Source organism: Eucyclogobius newberryi, unplaced genomic scaffold (assembly GCF_026437365.1).
Source record: "Eucyclogobius newberryi isolate DKJ021-1_F unplaced genomic scaffold, fEucNew1.0.hap1 SCAF_2, whole genome shotgun sequence".
In the NCBI taxonomy this organism is placed as follows: Eukaryota; Metazoa; Chordata; class Actinopteri; order Gobiiformes; family Gobiidae; genus Eucyclogobius; species Eucyclogobius newberryi.
The window spans coordinates 4,353,153-4,377,097 of record NW_027315834.1 but is presented as its reverse complement, the minus strand read 5'-3'; the positions used below and the strand labels follow the sequence as shown (position 1 = coordinate 4,377,097).

General features: G+C 42.8%; 1 protein-coding gene across 1 annotated transcript in view; it reads left to right on the top strand.

The window, feature by feature from the left end:
• Positions 1 to 23,945, top strand: part of LOC140367336 (ephrin-A5b-like) — a 76,933-nt gene that overhangs the window by 46,689 nt on the left and 6,299 nt on the right. The window contains exon 2 of the mRNA XM_072453766.1: positions 17,461 to 17,753. Coding sequence (XP_072309867.1) covers positions 17,461 to 17,753 — 293 coding nt within the window. The remainder of the gene's footprint in view (positions 1 to 17,460; positions 17,754 to 23,945) is intronic.

The window sequence follows — 23,945 nt, the reverse complement described above, 5'->3', positions numbered from 1 at the left end:
ACTTCATCATCACATGAATAATATTCTTGTTAACACATTTCATTAAATCCAAACTGTAGTTTTCGTTCATGATTGGCCATCACAGATATATTATAATCTATTGCAGCCGATGACCAATACTGTATGTAGGGCTGATTTTCTTTTACTTTCTTTTGTCCCAAGCTAAAATCCTGCGTTACAGGACACAAATGTCTGTTGTTTTTACCTTTACTTACAGTGTACATCCAACTTCTCAAACTGAAGTTTCTGAACTGCTGCCTCCTTCTCACTTCCTCCTCATCAGTTCTTAGTTGATGAGGTTTTTATTAGCTGCTATAACTCCGCTCTCCTCAAACCTGCCATGTGATCCATTATCGAGCCTCCAGACTGTGCTGTCGTGGGCCGGGCCGGGCTCTTCCTGCGTGCCCATTAGCAAGGCAGTAAAAGCGGCGGCGGCAGTAATGCAGTGGCCCGGAGCCGTCGTTGGGTTTTACGGTTCTAATGCGTGGTTCTTCCTGTCCACAGACCACGACGCGTCCGGTCGTAAACAAACACAAACAGAGGATGGCGCGATGATCATAAAAGAGGAGAGGACTGTATGCATTAGCATTAGCATTAGCATGAGCTGATCTGATGGAGAAGTGAACCCGTCTCTCCAGGAACATGTTTGAGTTCATGGCTCCGCTCGTGTCACAGCGGCAGTGTCAACTATTCTCTGAACTATTCTCTGAACATATATATATATATATATATATATATATATATATATATATATATATATATCCTCTACTAGTTCATCACAAATTGATCACAATTTTCATTATTATATTTATATTATATAATAATTATATTATATTATAACTATACTATATTATATTATATAATAATTATATTATATTATATTTATATAATATTATATAATAAATATAATTATATTATATATTTATTATAATATATATATATTTTATGTATACACACACACACACACACACACACAAACAATTTTAGATCTATATATATTTTTAGATATCAATTTCCATAACATAGTCAATACCAACTCGCAATAATTTCTTCCTCAAGCTGGCCCTTGTCCAGGGTGTACCCCGCCTAAGGCCCAAAGTCACTGGGATAAGCTCCAGTCACTCGCGACCCCTAACGGGAACAAGCAGTAGAAAATGAATGGGTGAATTCATTATTGTATTAGTTTGTCAGCTCATATATATTTGCCCCCAACTCTGTCAATTCTCTTTGGCGCATTTACAATGTGTTTCCTATTATTAAAACAAAAAGTGCAAATGTAACTAATTGCAATCATAATACCTGTCAAAGCAATTGGATTTCTTCTCCCCAGATTGTTCAGCCTCCCACGATTTTATAAAATGGCACTTGAGTGCAATATTTTTCCATATTATATTGTAATTTGGGTGGTATTGATCTCTTACATGATTCAGAAATGGTCTAAACTTGATTTGATCCTGGTCTGTTGCTGCCTCCTGACCAGGTCACCACTGTCAATATTAATTAGTTCTCAGTAATTTAATCAGTATTTAATCAGCTAAACTATTAGTAAAAAGTGGGACTTTCCTGGTTAAAATAAATACATAACAAACAAACAAACCCTAACCACTTAATTAAATAGCTAATAAGCCTGAATCATTCTTAATAAAGTATTTGTTCATTATGACTCAAGTTATGTTCATGCTTTATTATGGCTGATAAAGGTGTAATTATTATAAAGTTGTATCAAATAAAAGTTGTATTTACAATATAGTGCAGCAATCGCAGACCAGCCATAGTAAAAAGTTTGGTTTAATGTAATTTCATTTTATATTTATATGTGAAAAAGCATCACCTGGATGACTTGGTTGCCGAGTTACAGTAGATGGTGGATCAACCGTGCCAGGCTCCTGGGGCCGGGGCCCACGTTTAGCCCGAGTAAATCCTCTGCTGAAATGTGAAGGAGGAACATGACCGAGGAACGCAGATCCGTGTGAAGATGAAATACGGCCCCTGACACAGCCGGCTTGACGGACAGCTCTGACGGGCTCGAAGGTGGGAGGGAACACGCTGCTGCGCCGGCCAATCGGATCGAGTTTCACTTCCACACAGAATCAAGTGGTTAGGCGCGCATTTATTCCTGGGATCGGTCCTGGTTTAAGTCCTGGTTTAGACCCGGATCAGTCCTGGTTTAGTCCTGGTTTAAGTCCTGGTTTAGACCCGGATCAGTCCTGGTTTAGTCCTGGTTTAGTCCCAGATCAGTCCTGGTTTAGTCCTGGTTTAGTCCTGGATGCTTGGTCCACACCTGCCGCCTGCCGCCTGCTTTATGTGCGGTTTTGTGCTTAGCCTGCTCATTTACTGTAAGCCTGGTTAATTCTTCTGCTTTATTCCTGTGTGAAGTTGTATTTATTTCTCTTTTAGTGTTGGCTCAAAGTATTATGTGCCATATTTCTAGTGCATTTGTCGTTAATCTAAGCCTTTTGTTCGGTAATGCTTCGCAACCAGGGCCTTTACAATTACTAAGAGTATGCTTATGTTGAACCATTGACATTTTAATTTTCTATCTTGGGTTTATTCAAGTATTAAAATCATAACAAAGTGTTGAATTTTAATATTTTTGTCTGAATTTGTTTTCATATTTTATAATTACATGTTCCCACTGTCTATGTCTATACAAAAGTACAACACTAATATTGCATTCAAATCTCATTTAACTATATTTTAATTACACTACATTAATGTCTATAAATATATTTAGCTTCCATCCCATCTTTATTTGTTTTTTAACCCCAATAATATACATCTTTTTTTTTCATTTGCAGTTCTTATTTTCCTGTACAAGTGTCATTAAATTTGACTTAAGCAGCATTAAAAAGTCTCAGATGGGTTTTATATTTCATAGGACCCGACCTGGAGCTTCCCTGAGTGATACAAAAAGCTAAGTAAACGTAACGACTTCCTGAGAGGGTTTGAGGTACGACAAAACCGCCCGTTGTACACACCAGACCTCTGTAGCAGGACGTGAGGGAGGTTGGTCGGGGGCGGGGTAGGGGTAGATTGAGGGGGGAGGGGCAGATTGAGGCGGGCAGGTGGCGGGGCTGGCATCTTTGGCACTCGGACAGAGCTGCTATGTTTAGACACGGGACATGAGTTACATGAGGAGTTGTTTCAGCAGACACCACCTTCACAGCGCTTCACAAGTCTATCCTGTAAAACGCCGCTTACGAACAATATTTACTGTAGGACACCGCACGGACTCCTGCACTTAACTAATGACTCTAAAATATACAAACTTAAGCACAAAACACTGGGGCGGTTCATCGTTTGTTCGCGCGGAGAAGCTTTTTGATGTGCGGTTTCGTGAGACGCGTTGGATCGTGGCCTTCCGTGTCGTCGGGCCGGGTGTGCTCTGATGCTGTCCAGTTGGCGGTTCTGGCGGGTGAGTGCTTGCTCCCCGAGGTGCAGTAAAGCGATCACCTCGCGCGCAGGGGGGCGGGGTCAAAGGTCGCGATCAGCGCCGGGCGGGGCTGTGGGTCGTGTCATGTGATCAGCACACATCTGGATCGGAGCGCCGTCACTTTGATCGTCTGGCATCTGCTTCGGCTCAGGATCATAGAAGGGGTTCATTGGACGGGATAAGGGGTATTTTCTTCTCTTTTTTTAGTTAATAATGTCATGAATAAGGGGTATTTTCTTCTCTTTTTTAATTAATAATGGCATGAATAAGGGGTATTTTCTTCTCTTTTTTTAGTTATTAATGTCATGAATAAGGGGTATTTTCTTCTCTTTTTTTAGTTTATAATGTCATGAATAAGTGGTATTTTCTTCTCTTTTTTAATTAATAATGTCATGAATAAGGGGTATTTTCTTTTTTTTTGTTATTAATGTCATGAATAAGGGGTATTTTCTTCTCTTTTTTTAGTTAATAATGTCATGAATAAGGGGTATTTTCTTCTCTTTTTTTTTAGTTAATAATGTCATGAATAAGGGGTATTTTCTTCTCTTTTTTTAGTTAATAATGTCATGAATAAGGGGTATTTTCTTCTCTTTTTTAATTAATAATGTCATGAATAAGGGGTATTTTCTTCTCTTTTTTTAGTTAATAATGTCATGAATAAGGGGTATTTTCTTCTCTTTTTTAATTAATAATGGCATGAATAAGGGGTATTTTCTTCTCTTTTTTTAGTTAATAATGTCATGAATAAGTGGTATTTTCTTCTCTTTTTTTAATTAATAATGTCATGAATAAGTGGTATTTTCTTCTCTTTTTTTAGTTAATAATGTCATGAATAAGGGGTATTTTCTTCTCTTTTTTTAGTTAATAATGTCATGAATAAGTGGTATTTTCTTCTCTTTTTTTAGTTAATAATGTCATGAATAAGGGGTATTTTCTTCTCTTTTTTTAGTTAATAATGTCATGAATAAGGGGTATTTTCTTCTCTTTTTTTAGTTAATAATGTCATGAATAAGGGGTATTTTCTTCTCTTTTTTTAGTTAATAATGTCATGAATAAGGGGTATTTTCTTCTCTTTTTTAGTTAATAATGTCATGAATAAGGGGTATTTTCTTCTCTTTTTTTTAGTTAATAATATCATGAATAAGGGGTATTTTCTTCTCTTTTTTAGTTAATAATGTCATGAATAAGGGGTATTTTCTTCTCTTTTTTTTAGTTAATAATGTCATGAATAAGGGGTATTTTCTTCTCTTTTTTTAGTTATTAATGTCATGAATAAGTGGTATTTTCTTCTCTTTTTTTAGTTAATAATGTCATGAATAAGGGGTATTTTCTTCTTTTTTAGTTAATAATTTCATGAATAAGGGTTATTTTCTTCTTTTTTTAGTTAATAATGTCATGAATAAGGGGTATTTTCTTCTCTTTTTTTAGTTAATAATGTCATGAATAAGGGGTATTTTCTTCTTTTTTTAATTAATAATGTCATGAATAAGGGGTATTTTCTTCTTTTTTTAGTTAATAATTTCATGAATAAGGGGTATTTTCTTCTCTTTTTTTAATTAATAATGTCATGAATAAGGGGTATTTTTTCACTTTTTTTAATTAATAATGTCATGAATAAGGGGTATTTTCTTCTCTTTTTTTAGTTAATGATGTCATGAAATTAGAGGTTTTGACTAATATGACTGAAAGTGCACATTTTTCAATTCATAAAAACTGTAAGAGGGGAAAGTTGTCAAATTGTGTACATTTTTTTCACCAGTCCAATAAGATAAATCAAAGAAAATATTTTGTTGGACCAAATGCTAAATTTTCAAGGTATTTATTTCATTGACAAAAATACATACAAAAAGACATACAAAAATGAAAAAATACAATTACTCTTGAACATGTTTTTTTTCTTTTTTTAGTTTGTCCCTCTGAACCTGAGAGGGCAAAGGTCACAGACGGCTCATCCCTCAGGTTGTTGGGTCGGTGTCCGAATGATGGACGCGCACAAGTTTAACACAGTCTCAAATCGGCTCCATTCACCATGAAGGCCTTGCGCTGTGTTTACTGACCACCTGTAAACCGGACCACCGCTGAGTCCATAAATACAACTCACTCCGGAGTTTACCCAGTTTAATTAGTTCAACAGACATTCGGGACGGTCCAGAAAGCATCAATGAGGCCATCAATATGGGCTTCAAAAGTATTGAAAACTTGCTGCTATAATGAATATTGAAACTAGATACTCAATGGACGTATCAATACTAAAAATGGGACAAAATGGGTCCTTTCCTGAACAGTTTTAAGTGATCTTTAGCCTTATCAGAACCATGTGGTAAATAAAGAAATTATTGATGGTCAGAGCAATACCAAATACATTAATACTGAAAGAGGTATCAATACTAGTGCAAAAATATCTTTACTTCAAATGTCTCCATTAAAAAGCTGTTTTTAATCCCTTTTGTTAATATTTTTGTAATGCATAGTTCATAGTATTCATGCACATATATTTACTATTCATATTACAAAACAACACATCCTTGGTTCGTGCTGGAGGTCAAAGTGCTTTTCAAAGTGCAGTGATAAGACTCGTCATTAGCGCTTGCTTCCCCTGCCTCCGGAGAGAGGTCGCCGGTTCAACTCCCCATGTGCAGTTCAGACCTCCAGCCCCCACAAAGTCATCCTGCTGCGATAAATGGACGGGGTCGGGAAGGGCATCTGACATAAAAAGCCTGACACTCAATGATTTAAGACCGTTTTGAGTGTGTGATGTCATAACGTTCAATATAGTTTTAGCATAAAGTAGAGCTGGCAATGTTTTTAGAATCTTCTTATCGACGTGGAAATGTGCAACTGCGTGAAACCAATCGTGTTACAGCCTTTATTCTGTCATGCAAAATACAATATAATTCCATAAAATAAAGCGATTCCACAACGAGCATAAGGAAGGGTTTTTTCACAGGAATTACATGATTTTGACGCAGCAAATTCACTACATATTTGCCATGTTTTTAAGATATATTACTTGTCTAATTGTCTTCTTACAATATAAGAATTATAATTGTATTTTTCACACAGCAGGACATCAAACTGAAGCATGTTCCAGTTTGTTTCAGAAAAGTATGTTTAAAATATATATATATATATACTGTAATCATTCTTTTGGCCCTTGAACCCTGAAGCCCAGAGCTCGCCCTGGAGCATAAATGTGCTGCTTCTGGTTTTTGTGTCACTTTAGTAAATAATGTATGTAGTTATCTTTATGCAAACACCTTTATTAATTTTAGACTTGTTGGAAGAAAAGTGTTAGTCACATGGCAGGACATGTTAGTGTTTTTTGTTAAGAATACAAATAAATTAAGCACAACTACCAGTTATTCATAGGAGACATTATGTGCACAGGAAAACGGGTCAAGTTTGACGTCATTTAAAGTGATTATGCAAAAAATGCATTCAATTCCGTCCGGATCGTCATGTTTTTCAGATCATATTTCCCCCGCGGCCCATAAAGCACTCATCCCGTATACGCTGATGTGGTGTGGTCCACGGGTCCAGGTGCTGACGGGACAATCCCCTCATGGGAAGTCCAGCTCCAGCCTCCTGGACACCAGCGCTGTGACGTGTCCCACAAACACGCTCTGTCTGCGGGCTTGTAAAACCTCTCCTCGCACTAAGCAGAAAGCACTGGATTTATTGTGTCCATGTTGAGTTTAATGAGATTTTTAACTGAAATCCATTGATTATTAAAACTGTGTTCACACGCATGTAAAAAAATAGGAGTAAACTGGAACAATCCAATGCTAAAACCCTTTACTCGAAGAGCGTGAACGCACCCTGTGGTTCTGGAGACTTTCGGACCCCTAAAACCAGCTGACCTGAGCAGATCAGTGCTTCCCGCAGATGTTTGTGCCGCTGGAACTCTCCTCCGGACAGTGTGTCTCATTTAGAACACGTCCTCTACGCTTCAGTGTGGCCGGGAAGCGTTCTTCAGAGTCCAGATCATAATCTCCCGATCATAATCTCCCGATCATAATCTCCCGATAATCTCCTGAAATGGTGACATGTGAGAATCAATACATTACACATGATGTTCTGTCATACACGAGTGTTTTATAAGGAACATTTTTGTGGAACCACCTCATGCACATTCAGTTTACAAAATACACTTCATTGAATTAACTAAACTGTGAATATGCTGCTTGAAATATGTAAACGTTCTCTAAATATGCAAAATAATTGTGCTGCTACAATTTAATTTTGTGAAAAGTACCAAAAGATTCTGATAGAAATGTATTGATACCATGATATCAGTACTGTATCACCCAAGTATCACATTATAATACTATTTAGATATTTTGACACTTTGGTATTTTAGAATATCTGTATCATATCAAAGTGATTTTAAAGGAGACATGTTATGCTTTTTTTTACTTTGTATTGAACTATAACACAAGTAGATCATCATTTTACATGTTGTTCAATATTGCAATATTGATCTAATAGTCATAGAAACTGGGCCATTGACTTCCTGTTTAAAACTGCACAACTGATAAGCCCCGCCTCTTCATAGTGACATTTCACTGTAACGAGCAGCCGATTCTGTCATTTACATATTTTTATTTCTGAAAAAGTTGCTGTGTAACATTTTAGAACTTGACGTGTGTCACTCTGAGTCTCAAAACTAATGAGGACTTGTTAACGTGCTTTTTAAAGCAGTGTTCAATGGGAAAGAAGCTGTTATTTTGGAGAAGTTCTGATCCAAATGGGCCGTAGCCTCCTGCCTGAGGGGAGTGGCTAAAATAGTCTGTGTCCAGGGTGACGAGGGTCAGCGCTCTCATCTCTGCTTCATCTCTACGTCTCCTCTGTGCGTCTGTTGGATCGCTGCCTCTCTCGCTCGGCTGCAGACCCGGGTGTAAAGAGGCGGTCCCCTGCACAGATGCACCCGGGCTTCGCTCACCTGTCCCGTACATCACATGTCCCCCAACGCGACGCTTGGGCCTGTCACTTTACTGAATAACGTTCGTAAAGTCCACTGCAGCAGGACATGTGGAGTGAGGCGTGCGCTGTGGTGGAAGCGGCTGCAGATTGTAGTGGCCCACAGCGAATACAAACTCTAAAGAGCAATCTTAGAACTTCAAAAAATATCATTCAAGTGCTTATTGATTACGTCTTGGTCTGAGGGGTGCGTCTGAATTTGCTTCGTTTTGAAGGGGTGTGCAGCCCTGGCCTTAGCCTCGCCCCTCCCTGCTAAAGAGAAATGGGGCACCCCTTTGTCTCCCGGGAACACACAAAATGAACGGGTAGGGCTGAGGCGAAGGTGTAGAATGTCGATTGGGCCTAAATGTAAAAAAAACAAAAAACACAAGGACTTTTTATAACCAACTTTGCTCATTTGCCGACAGTATGTCTCCTTTCCTCAGTCGCCTTTCGTGCTTTGGTGATATAGATTTTATTTTAATGGGGCGTTTGTCAGAGTTCTTTGTCGTTGTTAACAACCAGAGGAAACATCTTCAGGTTTACGACGATGGTTTTACGGTCTGTCCTTTAAACGGGCCGTCCTGTAGGAGCCAAGGGTGGTGAGGGGGGCCTGGAGGGGTGAAGGGGCCCCATGCTGCTGCTGTTCTGACCCCTGACTGGCTCCACTATAACTTAGGCAGTGATTATCCCCAGCTCTCAGGAGGGGCCCTCTTCTAACGGGATCGGCACTCAAAGCTGTGAAATGGCCCCGGGACAGGAGAGGGACACTTTGTAATGTTGTAAAGTTTGACTCAATGAATGTATTTATTGTGCACAACAAAAGGCTGCAAAAAGACCTGATTAAAAGTGAAAAAAGAACACACATTTGCTGATATTTTTCCGCTCTTTGTTGTTCATTTTACCACTTTCATGTTTGTGCAACACCGAAATCTTAACCGAGATATTGAACGTTAGATTCAAGAACGTGATGTTTCAACGAGGCTCTAGTGTTACTGACGCGTAACAGCCCTGATTTTTCATAGTTTGTGATGTTTTGAGGCTAACGCTAACTCCCCCATTTAAAATACATTAGTGCTAACCAGGCTTTTAGATGGAGACCCGTCTTCTTGTATTTTGGACGATTATTATAAAATGTGGACGGGCATTTTACTAATCTTATTAAAAAAGAGAATATTATCACTAAATCGGGCCGCGAAGCATTTGACAATAATCCGCCATTACAGTTTACTGTTTACACGTGAAAATTTGCATGCTGCGCGCTGATTGGTCGACGAAATTTGTGTGCTTGGCTCTGATTGGCTGCCAAGCCGTGGTCCGGAGAATGCCGAAGCTACTCGTTTTTTTCGCCTAGTCGGGCCCCGTACCCCCGGATAAAATGATTTGGACGGGGTGTTTTTAAAAGCCTGTGCTAACGCCTGGAATGGTCCCGGGCTAATCAAACGCAGGGTTTTGGAAGGGGCCAATATTTGAACCCGCCTGGTCAGTTGCGTTGCCGAGTCTTGGTGATTCCAGTGTTGTCATGGAGCTCTGTGGAACTGGCACAACCTTCAGGCCCTTCACTTTGCTTTTATTGTATTATTTTTGAACCACCAACCCATTTGTTCGCGGACCGATAACATTTGTCTCACTAAACTATAACACATATTCTTTCATACTTTTCTGCGCTTTAATCCAAACGCTGCTCTCACTTATCAGTCCGCCGTTGTCCGCTCCGGTGTCCACCCAGGCGTTTGGCCCCGTGTCCGGCTTAGGAGGAGGAGGGGTTCAGAGAAAGCAAACAGCGCCGCCCTCTCTGTGAGCGGGGGGATTAGACCACAGTCTCCCTCTTTCACTGATAAGAGCTTTCAACAGCCAATCACCGTTCACTAATCCCACGACAAATGGCCCCTGGATTAAGGTGCATTTATTTGCTAATGGTTCATTGTGGGCCCTTCACAGCTGCGGTGTGTTGTTGTTGGGGGAGAAGGGGGGGTGAGGGTGTGAGGGAGGGGTACACGGAGGGGGGAGGGGGGAACGCACTAATGAGGCTCTAAACGGCCAGAGCACTTTCCAAAGTCATGAGTGGACACAAGATTTACAATAGCAAAGGCCGACCACTTCACCCAGAGCAGCAGGAAATCACATCCGAAAACATTTGTGGAGGATCAGGAGCATCTCTGTATCGCTCATTGTGCGACTGAGACTTTTGTCTTCTTTATGCTCATTTTAATGGACAAAATATTTTATTATTGTCCTTTAGACATGCTCTTGTACCTCTGCTTGGCATCTCATGTTTTAGTACTTTTAAGGGCGCAGACTCAAATGAAGTACTTACGTGTACAATGTGTAGTCAAAAAAAAAAAAACACCTAAACGTAAAAAAGAAGAATTTTCTACAGAAAATTGTAGAAAAAGCGAAATGTTTCTACAATGGAACACTCCTGGACGAATGAGGGGTTAAACCCACATGTAAAGACCTTTTTTATCTGGCTGTTTTTACCACATTAGCACCAGCGTGAGCAACAGTGTTAGACAAGATGTTACTATTGTTTGGTCATGGTCTCAGTAATTGTGAAAAACTATTACATTTTTTACGATAAAATACAATTTTATATTATGACATCCCTTGTGTTTTGTAGCAGCTGGAATTTCCAAGTGTGATGTCATGATTGACAATCAAGAAATAGAACTATAAACCTGAAACCTTGCTAAAGTGGGATACAATTTGTAAAATGTTTAGCAAAATCTTAAGTTAAATGAGTGGAACCCCTGTAAAATAATCTGTTATAAAACCCACATGTTCCATCAGGGGCCCTGCCCTTTCTGAGTTTGGTGCTAGCACGCCATCTAATGGCAGCAGTCGGAACGGACCATGGAAAACAAACCAAAGCTAATAACGACTAAGCTACAGTTGTTCTGAACACAATATGACAGAAGAAAGGCTCAGAACGAGTCGAGAGATGATTTCTGAGAGTCTAAGCAAGAGAATTTCCAATGGGATGAGTGAAAGAAGCGTTATAACGTTTAAACATGGTGAAAAGGTCAATTTAACCTGGCTCAATAAATAAAGGAAAAGGTTTACTTTGGATTTGAAATAGTAAAACGGCACGAGCCTGAGGCTAAATCCAGCCCAGGACGAGAGCAGTGAAACCCAAGCCTCTGTGGAGCTTTATGTGGCTGGAGCAGTGGGGCAGACCAGGTCACCCTGTGGAGCACCCTGTGGAGCACCCTGTGGAGCACCCTGAGGAGCACCCCGCTTTCCCACGCTCTGTCCACACGCTACTCTGTCCTCGCGTTACTCTGTCCTCACGCTACTCTGTCCACGCGCTACTCTGTCCACATAAGATAAGATAAGATAATCCTTTATCGTCCACACATGGGGAAATTTCATTGTTGCAACGCAGGTAGATACAGAGGTAGATACAGAGGAAAAGAACAGATCACTTATAGGAAGTTATAAGTTACTGTTATAGGAACTAATACAGTAACTATACTGTAACTATACTCATACAGTTAACTATACTTATAAGTAACTATACTTATACAGTTACTTATAGGAAGTTATAAGTCACATGCTACTCCGTCCACAGGCTACTCTGTCCACAGGCTTCTCCGTCCACATGCTACTCCGTCCACAGGCTACTCTGTCCACAGGCTTCTCCGTCCACATGCTACTCCGTCCACATGCTACTCCGTCCACAGGCTTCTCTGTCCACATGCTACTCCGTCCACATGCTACTCCGTCCACATGCTACTCCGTCCACATGTTATCCGTCCACATGCTACTCCGTCCACAGGCTACTCCGTCCACAGGCTACTCCGTCCACAGGCTACTCCGTCCACAGGCTACTCCGTCCACATGCTACTCCGTCCACATGCTACTCCGTCCACATGCTACTCCGTCCACATGCTACTCCGTCCACAGGCTACTCCGTCCACATGCTACTCCGTCCACATGCTACTCCGTCCACATGCTACTCCGTCCACAGGCTACTCCGTCCACAGGCTACTCCGTCCACATGCTACTCCGTCCACATGCTACTCCGTCCACAGGCTACTCCGTCCACATGCTACTCCGTCCACAGGCTTCTCCGTCCACATGCTACTCCGTCCACATGCTACTCCGTCCACAGGCTACTCCGTCCACATGCTACTCCGTCCACATGCTACTCCGTCCACATGCTACTCCGTCCACATGCTACTCCGTCCACATGCTACTCCGTCCACAGGCTACTCCGTCCACAGGCTACTCCGTCCACATGCTACTCCGTCCACATGCTACTCCGTCCACAGGCTACTCCGTCCACATGCTACTCCGTCCACATGCTACTCCGTCCACAGGCTTCTCCGTCCACAGGCTACTCCGTCCACATGCTACTCCGTCCACATGCTACTCCGTCCACATGCTACTCCGTCCACATGCTACTCCGTCCACAGGCTACTCCGTCCACAGGCTACTCCGTCCACATGCTACTCCGTCCACATGCTACTCCGTCCACAGGCTACTCCGTCCACATGCTACTCCGTCCACATGCTACTCCGTCCACAGGCTTCTCCGTCCACATGCTACTCCGTCCACATGCTACTCCGTCCACATGCTACTCCGTCCACATGCTACTCCGTCCACAGGCTACTCCGTCCACAGGCTACTCCGTCCACAGGCTACTCCGTCCACATGCTACTCCGTCCACAGGCTACTCCGTCCACATGCTACTCCGTCCACATGCTACTCCGTCCACAGGCTTCTCCGTCCACATGCTACTCCGTCCACATGCTACTCCGTCCACATGCTACTCCGTCCACATGCTACTCCGTCCACAGGCTACTCCGTCCACATGCTACTCCGTCCACATGCTACTCCGTCCACAGGCTACTCTGTCCACATGCTATTCTGTGCACAGGCTTCTCTGTCCACATGCTACTCTGTCCACATGCTACTCTGTCCACATGCTACTCTGTCCACATGCTACTCTGTCCACAGGCTTCTCCGTCCACAGGCTACTCCGTCCACAGGCTACTCCGTCCACAGGCTTCTCTGTCCACATGCTACTCAGTCCACATGCTACTCTGTCCACAGGCTACTCTGTCCACATGCTACTCCGTCCACATGCTACTCTGTCCACAGGCTACTCTGTCCACATGCTACTCTGTCCACAGGCTACTCTGTCCACATGCTACTCCGTCCACATGCTACTCCGTCCACATGCTACTCTGTCCACAGGCTACTCTGTCCACAGGCTACTCTGTCCACATGCTACTCCGTCCACATGCTACTCCGTCCACATGCTACTCTGTCCACAGGCTACTCTGTCCACATGCTACTCCGTCCACGTGCTACTCTGTCCACAGGCTACTCTGTCCACATGCTACTCCGTCCACGTGCTACTCTGTCCACGTGCTACTCTGTCCACAGGCTACTCTGTCCACATGCTACTAAATCATCGCAGCGCTTGTTGTTTTATCAGTATAACATTCTAAATTCGACTGGGATAAATCCTGCTGCTCTAGAATAGTCTTGAACAAAGATCCAAGCCGGGTCAGCGTGAGGAGGTCTAACTCGGATCACATGTCCAACGGAGTCATGCCGGTCAGGCAGCAGCTGGACACATCTGCAGGACATCTGGACCATCTCTCCTTCAACAAAAAAGAAACAATTCATCACAAAAAAAACATCATTCTCATATCACAGTCCACTCCAATAATATTTCCCTGGTATTTAATTGGAATATGGGAACATTTTGTGTTATAATGTGATATAATTTGAATAACATTTATTAAGGGCTCAATTAATTACATTTTAAACAACAATCCAAATGCCCTTTTTAATGCAGAAGAGGAGATTTTACAGCCAAATGACTTGACTTGGCTATGAAAGTACTTTTATGTCTAACAGTTATGTCTTTGGTCTATGGACTGTAGTCCCCTTTGTTTTTTAGAAAAACAGAACCAGTTTGAAGCAATCCAAAGTTATTCCTCTCTTGCCTAATGAGTGTCAGATTCAGAAAAGGTTTATTGTCATTGTCGGTGAACAAACCTGCAACACACAACAATGAACAGTAATAAAAGCAAGATATATCAAATCAAATACGGCATGCAGACAGCACACATTGGTCTCTTTTTCTCCATAAGAGCTGCTTTTACAATATATCTGCACTGGAGCAAAATAGATTTGACTTTTAAGGAAAGGAGCTTAGAAATTGACGGCCCACAACATTGTAAGACTTTTGACAACACAATATCACAATATTTCAGTCATTTTTATATTGTTAATTGCTTAAGGATGCTCCAAAGGTTCTCAATAGGGTTGAGGTCGGGGGAGGATGGGGCCCACACCATGAGCTTCTCTTCTTCATGCCCATAGCAGCCAATGATGCAGGTGTTCTTTGCAGCATGAAGATGATTTTGTTACAGAAAGCACGGTTCTTCTTTTTGTACCATGGAATAAAGTGGTCGGTCAGAAGCACATACTTTACAGAGGTCATTTCCACACCTTCAGGGACCCTAAAGGGGCCGACCAGCTCTCTTCCCATGATTTTGGCTAGAAACATGACTCCGCCTCCTCCTTGTTGACGTTGCAGTCTTGTTGGGACATTGCGGCCGTCCACCAACCAATGAGTCTTCATGCATTTCTGGCCCACTGGAGTCGATTCTTCTTGTGAGCATTGGATATAGAATAGAAGGTTTATGTTTAACTTCAAGCCTCTGGAGGATCTACACCTTGATGTTCGTGAACTCCAGAGGCACCGTCAGTTTGCTGCTTTGTAATGGCATTTTAGCCGCTGCTCTCTTAATCTGATGTATTTGTCTGCCAGAAACCGTCCTCTTTGTGCCTTCATCTGCACAAATCAGATGTGTGTTCTGAATCATCTTCAAATCTCTTAATAGAACGATGATCACGCTTAGGTTTTCGTTGAATATTAAAGGTCACGATACTATTTATGAGTTTCACTGGAAAACAAACATGTTAGCTCTCCCCAGCATCAGAAGACAGTTTAAGGTGAAGTCTTACCTGGCCCATTTTCATTAATTATGGACATTATAAACTTAGATTTCAATAGAAAATTCCCTTGCTCTTCGCTCCATCCCAGCAGCTCATGCTTTTAAAACCAGTTAAAGAACTATGGCAGATCTTTGTGGACAGACGTGACCTCATTAGTGGACCATATGTGCGTGGTGGGTCTTTATGCCATATTGCAATCTCCTCACCCCTCGATTATCGGGGTTAAACGTGAAACTGGAGCCCTCAGCACCCCGGGGCCTGCTCAGTCTGCTCCTGGCTCTGCTCCTGCTCTCAGCCTGCACTCACTGCTCTGTTATGGTCCGGTCTCCTCGCGCTGCTTGTGTTCAGGGTTACACTTTTTAAGCCTTAAAAAATGCTTAAAACAAAAACAAGCACTAATAAGATGTGCTTTTTCTTTAAATGTTTTTTTTTTTTTGACCGGGACGGTTTGAAATCGAGATGAGAGAGAGAAGGACATTCAGAAAATTGCCAGTGCCAGAATCGAACTCGCAACGCTGCTGCTGGTGTGCTCTCCACTCAGCCATCGAGCGGTACGAGATGTGCACCGCTGCAATATTTTAATATCTTTGCAGCTTTAAAACATCAACCGTTTATATTTCCATCATTACTGATCAATTCCATTTATTTTATAAAGCCCAAATTCACAATAGCAGTTTCCTCGGAGGGCGACAGGGAAAAACAGATTAAACAATGTTCATAGGGACTTGGCAATGTCCCATCATCCCCTGTCCTTAGACAAATGTCTCATCATCCCCTGTCCTTAGACAATTGTCCCATCATCCCCTGTCCTTAGACAATTGTCCCATCATCCCCTGTCCTTAGACAAATGTCCCATCATCCCCTGTCCTTAGACAAATGTCCCATCATCCCCTCTCCTTAGACAAATGTCCCATCATCCCCTGTCCTTAGACAATTGTCCCATCATCCCCTGTCCTTAGACAAATGTCCCATCATCCCCTGTCCTTAGACAAATGTCCCATCATCCCCTGTCCTTAGACAAATGTCCCATCATCCCTGTCCTTAGACAATTGTCCCATCATCCCCTGTCCTTAGACAAATGTCCCATCATCCCCTATCCTTAGACAAATGTCCCATCATCCCCTGTCCTTAGACAAATGTCCCATCATCCCCTGTCCTTAGACAAATGTCCCATCATCCCCTGTCCTTAGACAAATGTCCCATCATCCCCTGTCCTTTATAAAAATGTCCCAAGGTCCGCTGTCCTTTATAAAAATGTCCCAAGGTCCCCTGTCCTTAGACCGTCCGACCTCGGCCAGGAAAAACTACAAAACCTCTTTGGGAAAAAGTAGAAACCTGGAGGAGTTCCTCTGTGAAGGAGAGATCCGACTTCCTCAGACGGACCAGTCTTCAGGAGGAGAACCAGTTCCTCAGGAGGAGAACCAGTTCTTCAGGAGGAGAACCAGTTCTTCCAGGCAGATGAAGAACCGTCCAAATTCATGTCTACAAACATGAATCAAAGTTGAGAACAGCTGAAAGTCGCCTGAGAGAGAACTTGCTCCGCTTGTATTGTGTCTAACTGAGGTCAAACGCTCTGACATCCTGATCCGGCCCCCCTAAAGGCACTTCCTCCCCCCGCTGAGCTGTCAATCACCCACAGCCTGAGGAGCAGTGAGGCAGGCTGGACATGGATGCAGGTGGAACTCTAAAATGGATTTCCTCTTTGCGTGGGATCTGTCAGAGCAATCGGGAGGCCTCATGACCTAAGTAGCAGTGACAGACTCGGCCTGCCCGCTGCTAGTCAAAACAAACATGGAGTAGCCTTAGCAACCTGTGAAAGTAATCCTTTCGGCATTAGAAAACACGTCGCATATGGTTAGCTGCTGGTCATTGTTAATAGCCCCTTCCAGTGTCACAACACCTACATTCAAATATGTGTTCAAACAATTAAGACATTGTCATTTGAACAAGGTGAGAACATTGTGAATAAGTAGCTTTTCCCAGTAAAACGCTTAAAAACATGTGCCAATGTTCTGCTTCCTTTACATCCATCCTCTCTGGCCTGTGTTAAACCCTCTCTCTCTCTCTCTCTCTCTCTGTGTGTGCAGGTTCTATCGCGGTGACTACCACATCGACGTGTGCATAAACGACTACATGGACATCTTCTGCCCGCACTACCTCAGCCCCATGGCCAACGAGCGCGCCGAGCGATACATCCTGTACATGGTCAACTACGACGGCTACACCTCCTGCGACAACACCGGGAAAGGCTTCAAACGCTGGGAGTGCAACCGGCCCCTGTCCCCCAACGGGCCCCTAAAGTTCTCCGAGAAGTTCCAGCTCTTCACGCCCTTCTCCCTGGGCTTCGAGTTCCGCCCAGGCAGAGAATACTACTACATCTGTGAGTCAAAGTCTTATCACATTGTAGAGGTGTAAACTATCGATTTCCCATAAAAAGACAAGATATTTGTTGTTTCGCTGAGCACATTCTCTTACCTAAATGATGGCAGCCTTGTATGTAGGTGACATCACAGCGTGAGATGACAAATGACATGTTGGCGTTCAAAACATCAAAATGGTAAAAGATCTGCGAGAATCTAATGACACATTTGCTTTGTACCTGACAAAAGAAAATCAGATAAACAACAGAACACTCTTTTCTCTGATACAGTTGAACTAATCACCTTTCAGAGCTGTAATCTGGCCTTAACTTCTGCTCGACTGGACCGAAGAACGACGAGAATTAGACCCGAGAATGACGGCTTTTTAGAGACCATTAGCGAACTAGCTAGCTAATTTTTAAATGAAATATATTGAACAGGCGGGCGAAATATAAATATAATTTCAATTTCAAAAGATTTTTTCTTCAGGGTTTGCCCAAAACAGACCACGTGAGGATGGGAGGAGGAAGGGGGAGGAGGAGGGGGAGGGAGAGTGTAACAGTAGATTTAGCGTGTTTTGCATTGGTAGAATTGACGCTTCTAAGTGTGCACCCTTAGTCACGGCAAAACGGGCTGGAGAAAATGTGGTAAACGGGTTTAAAATGTGTATTTGCGATATAAGGAGTTGGCGCTGCGCGTCACAGTCACGGAAACGGGCGCGCGCGTCTCCCGGGGCGCGCACAGGGGCTCCGTCACAGACTCCTGCAGGATTAGTACGAAAATTGCTTCACACGCTCTTATCTTTGACTTAATACCGCTATTTATATTTCATTTAAAGCTATATTGCGTTGACGGCGGTACTTTATAAAAAAAAAATTGATAAAAATTTATTTTATTTATATTGTATAAATCAATAATCTAAGTGCGGCGGATCCGTAAACCAAGTAATAAAATAACTAAGGCCTAAGGATTAAGATTTTTAAAGGGGGCTACTAGCTAATAATTACAGTGGGTATTGGAGGCATTGCCCATTGACAGACCTCTGTGGGGGAAGGTTCATTTCACTATAGAAGAGCTGCTCTGTCCCCCACTGTCCCCCACTGTCATTTAAACTGCTTCACACACTGGCCTTTTATTAAGTTCCATAACATAAAATGGCCGTGTTAAAGTGTCCAAACATCTGACTCGTGCAGGATCAAGGAGGATTTACTAATAAAGTCACAGTATTCACACCAGGACAAACGTGGATCAAGAACGAATCCAAGAACTAAAATATCGAGTCAGAATTGAATATCTTGTTCATATGTTGCCGTTGTACACGTTGAGTGTTTGATCCATATCTCAGCTTTTACCTCCATGTTTTCATTGGCTCCTAATCCGAGTTCATCTGCAAGTCTAACGTCTCCAAAACATGGACTGTTCCTGCCAAATCTCCACCATTACTCACCCGCAATGTTGAATTGAAGCTTGGCTGTAATTCTAGTTTTATTTGGGAGTTAGACTTGTTTTAGACTGTTTTTTCCCTGGTTTTAGTTCTAGTCCATCCCTGATTCAGGCTCATTTTAGGTTCATTTTGGTCCTGCTGTAGTTCTGGATGGCACGATTTAACTTCATACACTGATATCAGGTTCATGGAGTTTGAACTACAAAGTCTACATACTATTTTAAAAAGCTTGAACCTGGTGATACATAATATAACCACATTATGATTGCAGTTGTTAACATAATTATTAGATTTTTTTCTCATGTAACCCTCATTCTACATTTGTACCTGGGTTCCAATGGAGCGCAACAATCCTGCAAATCAAATTCAAACTTTATGGGAAAGATTAATGGGATTTAAAAAAAAAAAATGTTATTACTTGTGTGTTAAATTTCCTAAATCTTTTGTTTTTAAAACGCGTATCGTAGTTGTCACAAAGCTGATTAGCCTGTATTGAACGTTCAAGCTTTGTTTTTCAAAAAGGGGATTTATTTTCCTGGCTGTGGCGGGTGGTTCTCTCTGACATATGGTCCGGGCCCGGCTGCTCTGCTCCGGGCCAAACGCTCCGCTCGGAATCATCTGTCACGGCCTTGTTCTCCTGCGATCCCCCTTCACAAAACACCATACACGCCCACAGCACCTAAGGGAGCAGCCGGGCACAATAGACATAACACATGACTCCAGCAGCATGTGTCACACTCCAGAAGATCACACAGGAGTTGTAGTCCGATAGCTGCGCCTACAGGTGGGAAGACCAAGATTTGTGAAGGATTTTGTGGTTTAGTTTTGGGATATTTGACAATGCGGCTTTTCTATTGTTGAGAAATGTTCTTTTGATAGTGACGGGTGATATGATCTGAACATGATTGTTCTTCTGTCTGTAGAGACGGTTCTACGGTTCAGGGCTTTATTTTCTCAGCTTTTTAGTCTAGACTTTGTTTAGACCCGGTTCAGTCCCCGTAAAGAGTCTGTTGATTATTTGTGTAGTCGTGCACACGGCGACCACTGCTCCTGAGGACACGCCCCAGCGGCTTTGAAGGACGGGTCAAATGTGGAGGACAAATTTCCCTACGGGGACAATAAAGTGTAACTTACCTCAGGTTGTTTAGTTATGTATTGGTGAGTGAGGGGAGGGGCCTGCAGGACTTGAGGGAGAGTAAGGGGAGGGGCCTGCAGGACTTGAGGGAGAGTAAGGGGAGGGGCCTGCAGGTCTTGAGGGAGAGTAAGGGGAGGGGCCTGCAGGACTTGAGGGAGAGTAAGGGGAGGGGCCTGCAGGTCTTGAGGGAGAGTAAGGGGAGGGGCCTGCAGGACTTGAGGGAGAGTAAGGGGAGGGGCCTGCAGTCCTAAGGGGAGAGTGAGGGGCGAGTAAGGGGTGGGGCCTGGAAGACTAAAGGGGAGGGGCCTAAAGGGGAGAGAGGGGAACAGGTCTCCGCACTTCAGACTCCGCCCCTGCTTTAACCAGGCCACTAGAGTGTGATGTCACATGTGGCCTCTGGAGGCAGCACACACACATGACGAGGGACTAAAACACAATGTACAGATTTAGTGTTATTGCCACAGATGTTGTTTATTAAAGTTGTTATTTATTAACTTCAAATATTCTGATTATCAGAGGTTCACAGCAGCCAGACGACTCGAGCTCTGTTGTGTCAGCTGCACAGAAAACGGTCAGACAGACGGTCAGACAGACGGTCAGACAGCTGACTGCACCGGTCCTCTGTCATTTACTGTAAATATACGACGGCTCATCCTATGACGTGTAATATTACACACACTGAGGGCGAATGTGGAATCCAACCCATTCAAAACACTGGCCTGGTTCAGTGCTGGTCCAGTATCAGACGGGGCCCAGGGCTGGAGAGTCAGTCAGGCGAGGTCAAAGGTCACGCACATGATGACAGAGCGCTCAGACTGTTTTTTCTGTCGAGCCGAGTGAAGCCATCTTAATCTGAGGGATTCAAATCCAATCTAACTGTGAGACAGTAGACGGAGGAGTCTTAGGTTCACACGGACAGGACAGAAGCTCCGCACTCACGTTACACTCTTTATATCACACTTATGTCACGTTACACATCACACTTATGTCACGTTACACACTTTATATCACACTTATGTCACGTTACACATCACACTTATGTCACGTTACACACTTTATATCACACTTATGTCACGTTACACATCACACTTATGTCACATTACACACTTTATATCACACTTATGTCACGTTACACATCACACTTATGTCACGTTACACACTTTATATCACACTTATGTCACGTTACACATCACACTTATGTCACGTTACACACTTTATATCACACTTATGTCACGTTACACACTTTATATCACACTTATGTCACGTTACACATCACACTTATGTCACGTTACACACTTTATATCACACTTATGTCATGTTACACATCACACTTATGTCACGTTACACACTTTATATCACACTTATGTCACGTTACCCACTTTATATCACACTTATGTCACGTTACACAATTTATATCACACTTATGTCACGTTACACAATTTATATCACACTTATATCACTTCACGCACTTTATATCACACTTATGTCACGTTACACAATTAATATCACACTTATATCACTTCACGCACTTTATATCACACTTATGTCACGTTACCCACTTTATATCTACTACAAGTGTTTGTCACGTATTATGGGATTCAGGACTCCAAACATCTACTGTATCCATCTTTATATCAGGTCCATGTAAAAACACATCAGACCTGGTTTAGTTTAGTCCTGGTTTAGACCTGGTTTAGACCTGGTTTAGATCCTTATTCAGTCCTAGTTCTGTCCCAGTTCAGTCTCGGTTGTTCCTCCACACTTGCTGCTGCCAGCTCATGACCCGTGTGTGAAGTGTGTGTGAGAACATGTGATCCGTTGCCATGGAGACGGGCCCAGTTTGAATGAGCTTTATTGGTTTGTTGTCTTGGTCATCGTATTCTAGATCCATCTTTACTCCTGCATGTTAGAGTCTCCTGCTCTGCCAGAGGTTCACAAGGTCACGCCGCCGTGTCATGTAGAGCTCTAAAGTATTATAGAGCCAGCGTTAGAGATGAGCTTTAATGTGAGGAACAGCAGTGTTAGAGATGAGCTTTAATGTGAGGAACAGCAGCGTTAGAGATGAGCTTTAACGTGAGGAACAGCAGCGTTAGAGATGAGCTTTAATGTGAGGAACAGCGGCGTTAGAGATGAGCTTTAACGTGAGGAACAGCAGCGTTAGAGATGAGCTTTAACGTGAGGAACAGCAGCGTTAGAGATGAGCTTTAATGTGAGGAACAGCAGTGTTAGAGATGAGCTTTAATGTGAGGAACAGCGGTGTTAGAGATGAGCTTTAACGTGAGGAACAGCAGCGTTAGAGATGAGCTTTAATGTGAGGAACAGCGGCGTTAGAGATGAGCTTTAACGTGAGGAACAGCAGCGTTAGAGATGAGCTTTAATGTGAGGAACAGCAGTGTTAGAGATGAGCTTTAATGTGAGGAACAGCGGCGTTAGAGATGAGCTTTAACGTGAGGAACAGCAGCGTTAGAGATGAGCTTTAATGTGAGGAACAGCGGCGTTAGAGATGAGCTTTAACGTGAGGAACAGCAGCGTTAGAGATGAGCTTTAACGTGAGGAACAGCAGCGTTAGAGATGAGCTTTAATGTGAGGAACGGCGGTGTTAGAGATGAGCTTTAATGTGAGGAACAGCGGTGTTAGAGATGAGCTTTAATGTGAGGAACAGCAGTGTTAGAGATGAGCTTTAATGTGAGGAACAGCAGTGTTAGAGATGAGCTTTAATGTGAGGAACAGCGGTGTTAGAGATGAGCTTTAATGTGAGGAACAGCGGCGTTAGAGATGAGCTTTAATGTGAGGAACAGCGGTGTTAGAGATGAGCTTTAACGTGAGGAACAGCGGCGTTAGAGATGAGCTTTAATGTGAGGAACAGCGGTGTTAGAGATGAGCTTTAACGTGAGGAACAGCGGTGTTAGAGATGAGCTTTAATGTGAGGAACAGCAGTGTTAGAGATGAGCTTTAATGTGAGGAACAGCGGCGTTAGAGATGAGCTTTAATGTGAGGAACAGCAGTGTTAGAGATGAGCTTTAACGTGAGGAACAGCAGCGTTAGAGATGAGCTTTAATGTGAGGAACAGCGGCGTTAGAGATGAGCTTTAACGTGAGGAACAGCAGCGTTAGAGATGAGCTTTAACGTGAGGAACAGCAGCGTTAGAGATGAGCTTTAACGTGAGGAACAGCAGCGTTAGAGATGAGCTTTAACGTGAGGAACAGCAGTGTTAGAGATGAGCTTTAACGTGAGGAACAGCAGCGTTAGAGATGAGCTTTAATGTGAGGAACGGCGGTGTTAGAGATGAGCTTTAATGTGAGGAACAGCGGTGTTAGAGATGAGCTTTAATGTGAGGAACAGCAGTGTTAGAGATGAGCTTTAATGTGAGGAACAGCAGTGTTAGAGATGAGCTTTAATGTGAGGAACAGCGGTGTTAGAGATGAGCTTTAATGTGAGGAACAGCGGTGTTAGAGATGAGCTTTAATGTGAGGAACAGCGGTGTTAGAGATGAGCTTTAATGTGAGGAACAGCGGTGTTAGAGATGAGCTTTAATGTGAGGAACAGCGGCGTTAGAGATGAGCTTTAATGTGAGGAACAGCGGCGTTAGAGATGAGCTTTAATGTGAGGAACAGCAGCGTTAGAGATGAGCTT